The 14,657-nt window shown below is 46.3% G+C and overlaps 1 protein-coding gene across 2 annotated transcripts in view; it reads left to right on the forward strand.

Moving 5' to 3' along the window:
• The window catches only part of DNAH2 (dynein axonemal heavy chain 2), a 401,787-nt gene that overhangs the window by 103,450 nt on the left and 283,680 nt on the right, over nucleotides 1-14,657 (forward strand). For both annotated transcript variants that reach the window (XM_068273978.1, XM_068273977.1), the window contains exon 9: nucleotides 11,473-11,630. In XM_068273978.1, the coding sequence (XP_068130079.1) occupies nucleotides 11,473-11,630 (158 nt within the window). The remainder of the gene's footprint in view (nucleotides 1-11,472; nucleotides 11,631-14,657) is intronic.

The raw sequence follows: 14,657 nt of genomic DNA on the forward strand, positions 1-14,657 counted from the left end.
CCTGAGCTAGAGCATCCAAAACACCTGCAAAGGTTCCTATTTCACTTACAGTGGGTTGCAAAAGTATTCGGCCCCCTTGAAGTTTTCCACATGTTGTCACATTACTGCCACAAACATGCATCAATATTATTGGAATTCCACATAAAAGACCAACACAAAGTGGTGTACACATGAGAAGTGGAATGAAAATCATACATCATTCCAAACATTTTTTACAAATCAATAACTGCCAAGTGGGGTGTGCGTAATTATTTAGCCCCCTGAGTCAATACTTTGTAGAACCACCTTTTGCTGCAATTACAGCTGCCAGTATTTTAGGGTATGTCTCTACCAGCTTTGCACATCTAGAGACTGAAATCCTTGCCCATTCTTCTTTGCAAAACAGCTCCAGCTCAGTCAGATTAGATGGACAGCGTTTGTGAACAGCAGTTTTCAGATCTTGCCACAGATTCTCAATTGGATTTAGATCTGGACTTTGACTGGGCCATTCTAACACATAGATATGTTTTGTTTTAAACCATTCCATTGTTGCCCTGGCTTTATGTTTAGGGTCGTTGTCCTGCTGGAAGGTGAACCTGCGCCACAGTCTCAAGTCTTTTGCAGACTCCAAGAGGTTTTCTTCCAAGTTTGCCCTGTATTTGGCTCCATCCATCTTCCCATCAACTCTGACCAGCTTCCCTGTCCCTGCTGAAGAGAATCACCCCCAGAGCATGATGCTGCCACCACCATATTTGACAGTGGGGATGGTATGTTCAGAGTGATGTGCAGTGTTAGTTTTCTGCCACACATAGCGTTTTGCATTTTGGCCAAAAAGTTCCATTTTGGTCTCATCTGACCAGAGCACCTTCTTCCACATGGTTGCTGTGTCCCCCACATGGCTTGTGGCAAACTGCAAACGGGACTTCTTATGCTTTCTGGTAACAATGCCTTTCTTCTTGCCACTCTTCCATAAAGGCCAACTTTTGTACAGTGCATTACTAATAGTTGTCCTATGGACAGAGTCTCCCACCTGAGCTGTAGATCTCTGCAGCTCGTCCAGAGTCACCATGGGCCTCTTGACTGCATTTCTGATCAGCGCTCTCCTTGTTCGGCCTGTGAGTTTAGGTGGATGGCCTTGTCTTGGTAGGTTTACAGTTGTGCCATACTCCTTCCATTTCTGAATAATCGCTTGAAGAATGCTCCATGGGATGTTCAAGGCTTTGGGAATCTTTTTGTAGCCTAATCCTGCTTTAAATTTCTCAATAACTTGATCCCTGACCTGTCTTGTGTGTTCTTTGGACTTCACGGTGTTGTTGCTCCCAATATTCTCTTAGACAACCTCTGAGGCCCTCACAGAGCAGCTGTATTTGTACTGACATTAGATTACACACAGGGGCACTCTATTTAGTCATTAGCACTCATCAGGCAATGTCTATAGGCAACTGACTGCACTCAGATGAAAGGGGGCTGAATAATTACGCACACACCACTTTGCAGTTATTTATTTGTAAAAAATGTTTGGAATGATGTATGATTTTCGTTCCACTTCTCACGTGTACACCACTTTGTATTGGTCTTTCATGTGGAATTCCAATAAAATTGATGCATGTTTGTGGCAGTAATATGACAAAATGCGGAAAACTTCAAGGGGGCCGAATACTTTTGCAACCCGCTGTATTAGTTTCACCTTTTAAGTTGAAATACTGAAATAAATGGACTTTTGCACAATATTCAAATTTTTCAAGTTTCACCTGTAAACCGTTAAGGGTTCCCCAAATAGCTTGTGAGCAGCCTTTCTGGGTATGCACGAGGCAGTTTAGAAAACCATGCGTTTTCTGTATTGTGTATTTTTCATTTTTTGCATTTTTGGTGTGTTTGCATTTGTGTTTTTTTTATTATTTTCAAGAATCAATGAAATTAAAATGCATTCCCATGCGTGTCCATTGAGATACATTATGTGCGTTTTACATGTGTTTTTTAAAACTATGCAGCAGTGTAAAATGCACATATATGCGTTTAGATTTGTATTAGTGGCAAAAACGCTAGCAATTAGTGTGTTCCTAGCCTCACCCAGTTTTCGCAAGTTCCAACTAAACTTCTAACGCTGTCTGGAGCCCTAAATTGGGGGTCAGTGTTTTGCTCCAGTGATCCAGGCAGGATAAGACAAGACAAGACAAATAACATTTATATTGCGCTTTTCTCCTTGCGGACTCAAAGCGCCAGAGCAGAGCAGCAGCCACTAGGGCGCGCTCTATTGGCAGTAGCAGTGTAAGGGAGACTTGCCCAAGGTCTCCTACTAAATAGGTGCAGGCTTACTGAACAGGCAGAGCCGAGATTCGAACCCTGGTCTCCTGTGTCAGAGGCAGAGCCCTTAACCATTACACCATCAGCCAACTGCTGGGTTATTGGATAGGTTATTGTTATTATTTAGTGTTTATTTAGTGTTTATATACAGTAGCACTGACATCTTTTGCGGCACTGTACAGAATATATATATATAGTTGTGTCTCGTCCCCTCAAAGGGGCCCACAATCTAATCCCTACCATAGTCACATGTCTAGGTATGTATCTTGTAGGGCAGGCTCTCTCTACCAGGGTTCCTTGATACTCTGCAGGGGTTCCTTGGCATTTTTCCACATTGTAGGGGAAATATAATAGAGTACTTTTCCGTTAGCCGGGCGCATCCACTAGGTGGCGATAATTACTATTCCCCCTCCAGGCCGCCATGGATAGTAGGGAAAGATGTAATTCTGGTGGAGTTTTATCGCCACCTAGTGGATGCGCCCGGCTAACGGAAAAGTACCTATAATAGAACACATTATAATAGCATACCTCCCAACTTTTTGAGATGAGAAAGAGGGATACTTAAGCCACACCCCTGGCACACCCCTAACCACGCTCCCGGCACACCCTTAGTCACGCTTACCAATAAGATTTCATAAGAAAAACGTGTTGTTTTATAATTCAAACCACACTGGTCCTTTCTATCCTGGTTCATTTTCCTTCATATTAACATTTTACAATTAGTAATATATCAATTCAAAGGATGGGAATAAAGTTTAAAGTCAATCAAACACATTTAGTTAGGTTAAATAGGTTGTACTGTAAAAAGAAGCACTAATTGAGGGTCAGAATAATAATGAGCACACTAATAAAATGTACTAGAATAAGGAGACTGTATAATGAGTGGCAGTGTAAGGTGCCTGTTTCCACTCCAATGAATGCCTATGGGAAAATCTGCATCGGAAAAATCACTTTTAGTGGAAACAGGCCCATAGGCACAGGCATGGGCTTAAATTCGGATTCGGGTGATCCGGATAGTTACTATTCGGATTTCACCCAGTAATGCTGTGCGGGCTGGGGAGGAAGGGCGGGGGGGGGGTCAAGCTTACCTATCTGACGTCATCTTCGCTCGTCCCTCGGCGACTCCCACGGCGCGTTCCAATCCGCCGTCACTTGATTATAAACACTTCCTCCTTCAACCTGAAAGCAGGAAGTGTTTGTAGTTGCTGGAAGTACGTGTAGTTTTACGCAATTACGCTTCACCAAACTACGGCTTTGAAATCAAATATTCGCTTCGTATGCATTTCGTAGACTACGCGTTAAAATACGCAATTACGCGTAGTGTGAAGCGTAGTGTATGCGGACGCTTATGCCCTAATGAGGAAAAATTTCCGCATAAATTCATTTTAAATGCTTAGTGCGGGAACTCTTCTATGTGTACATTCCCCTTTCCAATGCGTAATTTTGTAAGCATACATCGTAAAATTGACGCGAGTAACGCATTCCTAGCTTACTTCGCAATACTTATGTTAACTATGCGTAGCAGGCGTAAACTAAGGGTAGCGGTACTTCCCTACGTGTAAATTTGTAAGCTCAGTTTTGAAACTTCGCCATCGAACTGGCGTAGTTTCTGCTCATCCCTGCTTGAGATCCAAAGAATATTTGCAGGGGTTCCTGGAGATCCAAAAATCATTTGCAGGGTTGCTTCAGGTTAAAAAGTTTGAGAAAGCCTGGTGTAGGGTAAGTATCGTAGTCTAGGGCCAATTTAGGGGGAAGCCAATCAACTTATCTGTATGTTTTTAGGATGTGGGAGGAAACCAGAATGCCTGAAGGAAACACACACAGACACAGGGAGAACATACAAACTCCATATTGATCATTCCCTGGCTGGGATTTAAACCAGGGGCCCAGCACAGCAACAGGGCTGGTTCAAGTAACAATTGGGCCCTAGGGCAAAATCAGCCTGGAGGCCCTCCAACAGACCCCCCCCCCCGACCAAAAAGTGGCATTAGGGGCCTTTTGTTGCAGCCAAATTTCCCTCCTGGTTCCCAGAGCTGGCTGCTGACCCTCCCCCAATCACCTCCCAACTTAACTGTGCTCCCTAGGACCTCTGCAGTGTCTATGTCAGTGTCAGTATAATAAACTCTTGCTTAGCTGAGCTACAGGCATGGATGAATGACAACTGGTTGAAACTGAATGCTGACAAAACTGAGGTCCTGTTTGTCCAAAGCCAGTGCCCGCCATCAAAACAGCTCTATCCTAAAGCAACACCAATCAGGATTGAGAATTCAGACATAAACAGCTCCAACCTTGTGCGTAGCCTTGGCGTACTAATCAATGGGGAATTGAGTTTCAGAAACCAAATTTCATCTGTAGTTAAATCTTCCTACTTTCATCTGAAGAACATTGCAAAGATTAAACATCTGATTCCCCCAGAGGATCTTCCAACCCTAGTTCACGCCTTTATCACATCACGGCTGGACTACTGCAATGCCCTTTATGCTGGCCTCCCCAAAAAAGACCTGCGTCGCCTGCAATTAGTGCAGAATGCTGCTGCCAGATTGCTAACAGACCAGCCTCGCCACTGTCACATTACACCGATCCTTCGCTCACTGCACTGGCTACCAGTAGAATGGAGAATACTCTTCAAGATTGGACTGCTGACATTCAAATCCCTGCACAATCTGGGCCCTGGATACATAAAGGACTTGCTGAAGCTGCACCACACCTCGCACAACCTTAGATCAGCAAGTTCTATAAACTTGGTCACTCCCAGAGTGCACCTCAAAAAATCTGGAGATAGAGCCTTCTGTCATGCTGCCCCTACTCTTTGGAACTCCCTACCACACCCAGTAAAGACAGCACCATCCCTGGAGCTATTCAAATCCAGACTGAAAAGCCACCTGTTTAGCCTGGCATTTCCGGACTTATAAAATTCTTCCTCTGTACCACGATGGTCGGAGCCATGCTTATGCGCTTTGGGTCCCACGGGAGAAAAGCGCTTTACAAATGTTATTTGTTGTTGTTGTTGTTGTTGTGTCTCACCTGTCCACCAGCACAGATGAGATGCTACTCCGCCAAAGACTCTGCAGAGTCCCTGGGGAGCAACGGTTAAGACGGGGGAGGGACACCTTGGGGGCCCCTACAAGCTCTGGGGCCCTGGGGCAATTGCCCATTTTTTCCTATGGTAGCTCCGGCCCATCACAGCAAGGCGAGAGTGCTAATCACTACGCCCCGTGCTGATTGGCCACCCTGAACATTGCGTATATGTTTCCAAACCCACTATTATCCAGTATGTTGTTAAAGGAGACCAGGGCCCATATGCAAGTCACTTTTTCACCTGAGTTTTCTCCCGGGAGATAATTTTTCATCTTCGATTTAAAATTACTTTTTAGCACTTTGCAATGGAAAAAGTACCAAAAAGTAGGTGAAAAAGTACTGTCAGATTTATTATGAGTATTTTTTTTTTTTTTTTCTTTGCATGCTGGTGGCTTCAAAAGCATTTTATTTGCAAGTTGTGAAAATATCACCTGGGAGAAAACTCAAGTGAAAAAGTGAATTGCATCTGGGCCCTGATGTGAGAGGAGTATGGAGGCTGCCATATTTATTTCCTTTTAAACCATACCAGTTGCCTGGCAGCCCTGCTTGTCTATATGGCTGCAGTAGTGACTGAATCACACACCTGAAACAAGCATGCAGCTAATCTAGTCTTATCTGCATGCTTGTTCAGGGCCTATGGCTTAGGCTGAGTTCACACTCTGGCGCTTTCTGCCCTCACTGCACAAGTTGGGATTACTCACACTGCAGCCATATTGTGGTGAAACCCCTCCCACAGTGATGTCAGGACCATGGTGCTGACATCACACTGTGGGAGCCTTGTTGCATTTCGGGAAATAAAAGCTGTTTCCAACTGCCAAAAGAGCAAGCATCTCCTTCCAGTGACATCACCTGCCAGCAGTAAAAATGTCACCATGTGATAAATGTCAGAATGTAAATCAGGGAGAGGAAAGATTTTACAATGGGCAAACACAGACTAAATCATTTATACATAATTAATGTAAAAATGAAACACTTTTTTTGTTACATTATTTTCACTGGAGACTCAGAGATCAATTAAACTAAAGCTCTGGTACTTACCTGGGGCTCCCTCTCGCCCCATAAACACGTCTTAGTCTCACGCCGTACTCCCGCGGTCTGCCGTTCAGCCATGGTGAGCCCCGGTAACAGGCTTAGTCGATGCCCGCCCATGTGCAGACCTCCCGCGGAGTGGGACTTAGACGTGTTTATGGGGCTGGAGGAAGCCCCGGGTAAGTATCAGAGCTTTAGTTTAATTGATCTCTGAGTCTCTTTAAGGGATACTTAAACCTGAAAAAAAACAGTTTATCTCCTCTGCAGTCATCCTGTGCCTGCACCCTCCTTCCACAAGCCTGCAATTAGTAGCGGCGACTAGGGATGCTCATCCGGAATTGACGGAATTGATAATTCCGCATTACCGGCCGGAATTTGCATTTCCGTGCCGGTATGCGGAATCCGGAATTTGCAGTACACTGAACCGGATTTCCCCGGAATTTCCGCAATAACGCCAAGCGGTATTTTTAAGCCAATCAGTGGATTCGGAATGAATGAACCAATCAGTGAAGCCGCCGGAACGCGAAAATCCGCGGAATTCCACGGAAAATTGCGGAATTGCTAAACAAATAGGGCTGCTTAAAAAGATAAACCAATCATACGTTAGCAACCATATCCTAGCGACCTATCAATACATTGCCTGCTGCCTGCCATACGTGACGACTCCTTCTCCTATCATGCTTCAGACAAATTTACAGTATATACAACAACTTTATTGACAATACACTCTTATACACAATCCTCACGATCATCTTAACTGGCAGAAGAAACCAAAAACGATGTAACAAATGAGCAAATGACAGACTGAGTAACGCTTCCGAAAGTTACGGAAATCTGGAAAAAAATTACATAAACATATATACGGAATACCGCGGAATACCGCCGGAATGTAACGGTAGCGGAGTTTATTAACGGCGGTATGCGGAATTACCGCGGAACCGGAAATTGGCATTCCGACCATGCCTAGCGGCGACCCCCACAAAGCTGGCCATTGACCAGGCTTATAAGTCTTCCCCACTAATCAAATCAAATCAAAAATAGCTTTATTGGCATGACCAAGCTTCAATACAGGCATTGCCAAAGCAGGGGGAATAAGGGACATGGGGTTGGGTGGGGGTGCAGTGAGTTAGCAGTTCATGGACATTTGGGGGGAGGAGGAGTTTACAGTTCATTTATGCTCCTCTCAGTCTGTGGCATGCTGTGACGTAGTTTGCAGTGATTGTCACTGTGGATTTCTCTTCTCCTAGTAGAATCCAGTGTTCTCTCTCATTCTCTAATGTGTGAAAGTCTGGAAATAGTCCCATCAGTTTCTTAAAGAAGGTTTCCCTGGTTGCGGTATATTTGGGGCAGTGCAGCAGGAAGTGATTTTCGTCCTCGAGGGTCTACTGCTCAGTGTTGGCGCAGTCTCTCCTCCCTGGGTTTGTATGTCTGTCTGTGCCTTCCAGACTCTATTTCGAGGTTGTGAGCACTCAATCTGTAGACACTCAGAATTTTCCTCTCTTGAGGGTTTTGGAGCTTTTCCAGGTATGGTGTTATTCAATCCTCTCCACCCGATCCTCCCCTCACCTCCTTCACTCCTACTACCACTGAGGAAGTCAACCACCTACTGCAGACTTCCCATACCACTACCTCCCCCATGACCCCATCCCTTCTGATTTACTTCAGCCTCACTTCACGGATTTGGCCCCAGTCCTCACTACCCTGTTTAACCTCACCCTATCCACAGGCACCTTCCCCTCAGACTTCAAGCAGGCCACAGTACTGCCCCTGCTCAGGAAACCCTCCCTCAACCCCTCGCTACCCTCCAACTACCAACCTATCGCCCTCCTCCCCTTTGCCTCAAAACTCCTTGAGCGTCTGGTTCACAAACGTCTGACCCAGTACCTCAATGCCAACTCACTGCTAGACCCACTGCAATCTGGATTTCGGCCTGCCCACTCAACCGAAACTGCTCTCACCAAAGTGGTCAATTACCTTGCTTTAGCTAAAGCTGAAGGTAATTACTCCATTCTCCTCCTCCTTGACCTTTCAGCAGCTTTTGACACAGTAGATCATTCCCTTCTCCTCCAGTCCTTCCAGTCCCTGGGCATTAACGATCTCGCCCTGACCTGGCTTTCATCCTATCTCTCCAACCACTCCTTCAGACCTCCTTCAATGAGTCCTTGTCCACCCCCAACCACCTCTCTGTGGGAGTCCCCCAAGGCTCGGTCCTTGGCCCCCTACTGTTCTCACTATACACATCCTCCATTGGCAAGGTTATCTCCTCCATGGGTTTTAACTATTATCTGTATGCAGATGACACCCAAATCTACCTCCACACCCCTGACATTTCCACCACTCCCATGGACAAGGTCTCCTCCTGCCTATCAGCCATCTCCTCCTGGATGTCCCCTAGGTTCCTGAAACTAAATATAGACAAAATGGAATTTATGATCTTCCCACCCCAGCCATCCATGAACCTCCCAGATGTGCATGTCACTGTTAACCACACTACCTTTCGCCCTACCTTTCAAGCCCGCTGTCTGGGTGTCACCCTGGACTCCGCACTCTCCTTCACTCCCCACATCCAAAACCTCACAAAGTCCTGCAACTTCCACCTTCGTAACATCTGTAAGATTCACCCTTTCCTGACCTCTGCCACCAAACTCCTCATCCATGCCCTCATAATTTCCCGCCTCGACTACTGCAATGCCCTTCTGTCTGGTCTCCCTATGACCTGAATAGCCCCACTGCAGTCCATCATGAATGCGGCAGCCAGAATTATCCACTCCTCCCATCGCTCCACCAGGGCGGCTCCCCTCCGTGAATCCCTCCACTGGCTTCCTATCCAGTCCTGAATCAGATTCAAGATATTGTGTCTGACCTACAAATCTGTCCACAAAACCTGTCCAACCTACATTTCTGATCTTACTCAGAGGTACACACCTAGCCGCTCACTCCGTTCCTCCAATGAACTTTGCCTGACCGCCCCCCGCATCACACAGTCCCATGCATGCCTCCAGGACTTCTCAAGAGCTGCTCCAACACTTTGGAACTCTCTACCTCCAACCATTAGGGCAGCCCCCTCCTTCAACATCTTCAAGAAGGCCCTCAAAACTCACCTTTTCACTCTGGCCTACCACCCCTCACAATTGCTCTAAACCCACAACAGAACTCTGGTCCCTACCTTCATGTCTCTACCTCTCCTTCTAGATTGTAAGCCTTTGGGCAGGGTCCTCCTCCTTTTGTGTCCTACCCGATCATGCACCTCCATTACTGTGCACCCATGCTATGCACTTGAGTGAACCTAACTTGCCTAATCTCCATGCTCAATCCAGTGACTGACTAAGCATTACCTGGTACTCATACTGTGCTGTGTGATCTGGTTTTCTTGTATTCCTGTATTGTCATATTGCTGTATGTCACCCATAATATTGTCTCTAACCTAAACTAATGTCCAGCGCTGCGTAATATGTTGTCGCTTTATAAATACAATAAATAATAATAATTTTATATTCTCTCTGTAGGGACTGGTATATGGTTAGCTTTTGTGACTGTTTTATTTCATTCCTCCATTTATCTACATAGTCCTCTTTGCTCTTGGCTGTGGTGTGCTTTATTTGGGCTCTATGCATTAAAGGGTTTGCAGTTGCCATCTTCGCCCTTATTGGAGAGAAGTACTGGGGGGGTGGAGGCACCCAAAGATAGGGGGAGGGAAGTGTCTTCTCACTCCAGATGGAAGAACCCAAACCACAGGGTAAATGTAAAAAGATTAAATTATTTATTCATCACGATTAAAAGGACAACGCGTTTTACGGGTCTCAGCCCGCTTCTTCAGGTCAATACAAGTGCATTTAAAATGTGGTCACAAGCGTGGATGCCATTTCTGGCCTCCTTTGGAGGTGTTCACCTTCCGGGTGTGGTGTGATCTACAACCAAGAAGGACCAACCAGGAGTGCGACCATCCGGTGCCAGTAGGACCTGCAATACCGAGTGGGGACGGTTATATCCCCGTTGGCGATATACAGGGGGTTGCAGGGACTGCAGCCCACCTTTGTGAGTATACATACTCCAATCTAACATCTAATACCCCACAATACTGCACCATTTGGCTTCTGGTCTCTCCTTGTCATACAGGTGACAGCGGTATCCCCACAGTGACCAGCTTTTCTACTTATTGGAAAGAGTTGCCCATTTCTTGTCTGGGTAGGATGTAATGAAAGATGGGGACACACCCAGCTGCAATGTGACTACTCTTTACAGGAAACCTAAAGTGAACCTAAAAAACTCGAGTTTATCTTACCTGGGGCTTCTACCAGCCCCCTGCAGCCGCCCTGTGCCCGTCAAGGAACAATCTTCTGGTGCCCCCAATGACTAAGTTTCAATTTCAGCGACAGAGCCAGTCGCCAGCCACTGCACAGGATGCTCCCAGCGGCAGAAGCGTGAGCGGGGCCGCGCAGGCGCAGTCAAGACTTAGTCACTGCAGGGGACCGGAAGATCGTTCCTTGACTGCGCAGGCACAGGGCAGCTGCAGGGGGCCGGTAGAAGCCTCAGGTAAGATAAACTTGTTTTTTTTAGGTTTACTTTAAGGAGATCCAGGATTTTTAAACTGTAAAAAAAAAACCTCAATAGAGTGTCAAAGCAGTGAAAATGGTCCCATGGGAATCCGGAGGGGGGTTCGGTGGTCTTTGTTCAGGAGGTATGCTTTATTTTCTATATTTTAGCTCAGCTTTGCTTTAAATATGTCAACCTCCATAGCTCTCTCAGTTCAGACTCCCTTTAAGCGAGGATGTCAAACCGGTCCTACGAGGGCCGAGATCCTCACACATTTTTGACACAGCTCAAATGAACTGATGGGTCTGAATCAGGAAAGGTGAGGTCCATCAGGTAGAACACATTCCTCTCTTTCTCAGTCCATCCTAAACACAGGCATGGCTATGGCCCTTGAGGCCTGGAGTTTGACACCTGTGCTTTAAGGCCTTCAGCAATAGCATTGCCATGTCAGATGTTGCCGCTAACCTGCTGTTTCCTCTCTCTGCTTTTCCCGGGGCCACATAAGGTGTAATCTATAGGAAATACAGAATGTATGCCTTCTCCTTTCAGATAAGCAATGAGCTGATCCGTCTGTGCAGCCGGGAGATCTCCCTGGACCACATCTTTGATGGATTCATCACTTCCAGCCGCCGGGTGCTGAACGACTGCATCCTGTGCTGCTCGGCCTGGAAGGAACAGTACATGAAGGCCGCACAGCTGCATCAGAGGTATGTAGCACAAAACCAGCAGCATTGCAGGGGCCTAATGTATACATGTAAAGGAGAACTCCTGCCACACGTGTCTCTCAACACACCATCTGCTAGCTGAGCATGCAAAATAGCCAAACGCAGGCCTAGATTTACCTCACAGGAACCTAAAGGCACAGATGTCCTGGCACCCTAGACTCCACCCTCCATGAACCTACAAAACCCCTCAAACTGCAAGTGTGCTGGCTGTCCCAGCTGTCACTTCTGCCTTACTTCCCTTCATCATAGGTAGCTACAGGTGCCCCTTAGTATTAGGTAGCCAGAGGTACCCTCAATATTAAGTAGCTAGTGGTGCCCCTGACTGGAGGGAGATCTGGTCAGTGGAATGTCGAGAGCTGGGAGATCATTTACACTCTCATCAGGGCTCTGCATAGGGAAGGAGGGAGGAAGGCACATCGGGGAGGGGAGTGAGCCGCCTTTTCATCATCAGGCGCCTGTAGGCACGTGCCTACACTGCCTTATGGTGAATCCGGCCCTGTACAAACATCACCCTTTTCTGTCCAATGAGGCTTTTAGCAGCTTAATTAACTTTTAAGTGCAGTGAATACTCGAGTATATCCCCACACAAGTATAGGCCTCCCTCCCATTTCACAAGCAAAAAAACCCCCATTAAAAATGTGTGACCCAAGGATAAGCCAAACACCCAATGTGGTCCCCAGCCCCCCTCCTACATTCATATTTCAACATGAAATCTATTGGAAACTGTCCACGCGTTGCCACCTGCTGTGCCGCCCCACAAGTGTGTAATTATCACCACCCCCTCCCCTTGCTCTTGCTCAGTGTAATGCTCACCGCCGGTGCGACTACTGGCCTCTAATGTCACTGGGAGCACCTGTACAACGGGTCTCATCGCATGAAGTGACGTCACACATGCGCCAGCATCACATGGAATGGGCGCTCGTGGTGACGCCAGGCACCGGAGGAGGCCAGGAGCCACACCGGCGCATAGGTGAGCCTTTTACACAGGCACAGGAGGGACACTTATACATTTGGAGGGACACCAGCTGGGGGTCCTTTGGTTGTCCCAATATCATGCGCCGTTATCAGTGTATCCCATCGAACCATGCGGCCAAGTTTTTCGGCCACTCACCGATTGATCCATTTGACTGATTTCAGGCAGAAATCATACGAAAGATCAATTTGGCGGCCCTGTTGCAGCACCAAGTCACTTCCAATTCAATAAAATTATTTATTGGAAAGTTGATCGGCCTGCAATATAGAGTAATTAAATAGAGCTCTTTAGAATAGGCCTTATTTCTGAGCACGGACAACGGTATGGTGTAATATGGCAGCACAGTGGTATAGTGGATAGCACTCTTGCCTTGCAGCGCTGGGTCCCTGGTTCAAATCCTAGCCAAGGCACTATCTGCAGGGAGTGTGTATGTTCTCCCTGTGTCTGTGTGGGTTTCCTCTGGGCACTCCAGTTTCCTCCCACATCCACAAAAGTTAATTGGCTTCTCCCCACATGACACATTCATAGATACAGTGGTTTGCAAAAATATTCGGCCCCCTTGAAGTTTTCCACATTTTGTCATAATACTGCCACAAACATGAATCAATCTTATTGGAATTCCAATACAAAGTGGTGTACACGTGAGAAGTGGAACGAAAATCATACATTATTCCAAACATTTTTTACAAATAAATAACTGCAAAGTGGGGTGTGCGTAATTATTCAGCCCCCTTTGGTCTGAGTGCAGGCAGTTGCTCATAGACATTGCCTGATGAGTGCTAATGACTAAATAGAGTGCATCTGTGTGTAATCTAATGTCAGTACAAATACAGCTGCTCTGTGACAGCCTCAGAGGTTGTCTAAGATAATATTGGGAGCAACAACACCATGAAGTCCAAAGAACACACCAGACACCAGATCAGGGATAAAGTTATTGAGAAATGTAAAGCAGGATTATGCTATAAATAGATTTCCAAAGCCTTGAACATCCCACGGAGCACTGTTCAAGCGATCATTCAGAAATGGAAGGAGTATGGCACAACTGTAAACCTACCAAGACAAGGCCGTCCACCTAAACTCACAGACGAAACAAGGAGAGCGCTGATCAGAAATGCAGTCAGGAGGCCCATGGTGACTCTGGATGAGATGCAGAGATCTACAGCTCAGGTGGGAGACTCTGTCCATAGGACAACTATTAGTCATGCACTGCACATAGTTGGCCTTTATGGAAGAGTGGCAAGAAGAAAGCCATTGTTAACAAAAAAGCATAAGAAGTCCCGTTTGCAGTTTGCCACAAGCCATGTGGGGGACACAGCAACCATGTGGAAGAAGGTGCTCTGGTCAGATGAGACCAAAATGGAACTTTTTGGCTAAAATGCAAAACGCTATGTGTGGCGGAAAACTAACACTGCACATCACTCTGAACACACCATCCCCACTGTCAAATATGGGGGTGGCAGCATCATGCTCGGGGGGTGCATCTCTTCAGCAGGGACAGGGAAGCTGGTCAGAGTTGATGGGAAGATGGATGGAGCCAAATACAGGGCAAATTTGGAAGAAAACCTCTTGGAGTCTGCAAAAGACTTGAGACTGGGGTGGAGGTTCACCTTCCAGGAGGACAATGACCCTAAACATAAAGCCAGGGCAAGAATGGAATAGTTTAAAAGAAAACATATCCATGTGTTAGAATGGCCCAGTCAAAGTCCAGATCTAAATCCAATCGAGAATCTGTGGCAAGATCTGAAAACTGCTGTTCACAAACGCTGTCCATCTAATCTGACTGAGCTGGAGCTGTTTTGCAAAGAAGAATGGGCAAGGATTTCAGTCTCTAGATGTGCAAAGCTGGTAGAGACATACCCTAAAAGACTGGCAGCTGTAATTACAGCAAAAGGTGGTTCTACAAAGTATTGACTCAGGGGGCTGAATAATTACGCACACCCCACTTTGCAGTTATTTATTTGTAAAAAATGTTTGGAATCATGTATGATTTTCGTTCCACTTCTCACGTGTACACCACTTTGTATTGGTCTTTCATG

Source organism: Hyperolius riggenbachi, chromosome 3 (genome assembly GCF_040937935.1).
Source record: "Hyperolius riggenbachi isolate aHypRig1 chromosome 3, aHypRig1.pri, whole genome shotgun sequence".
Taxonomy (NCBI): domain Eukaryota; kingdom Metazoa; phylum Chordata; class Amphibia; order Anura; family Hyperoliidae; genus Hyperolius; species Hyperolius riggenbachi.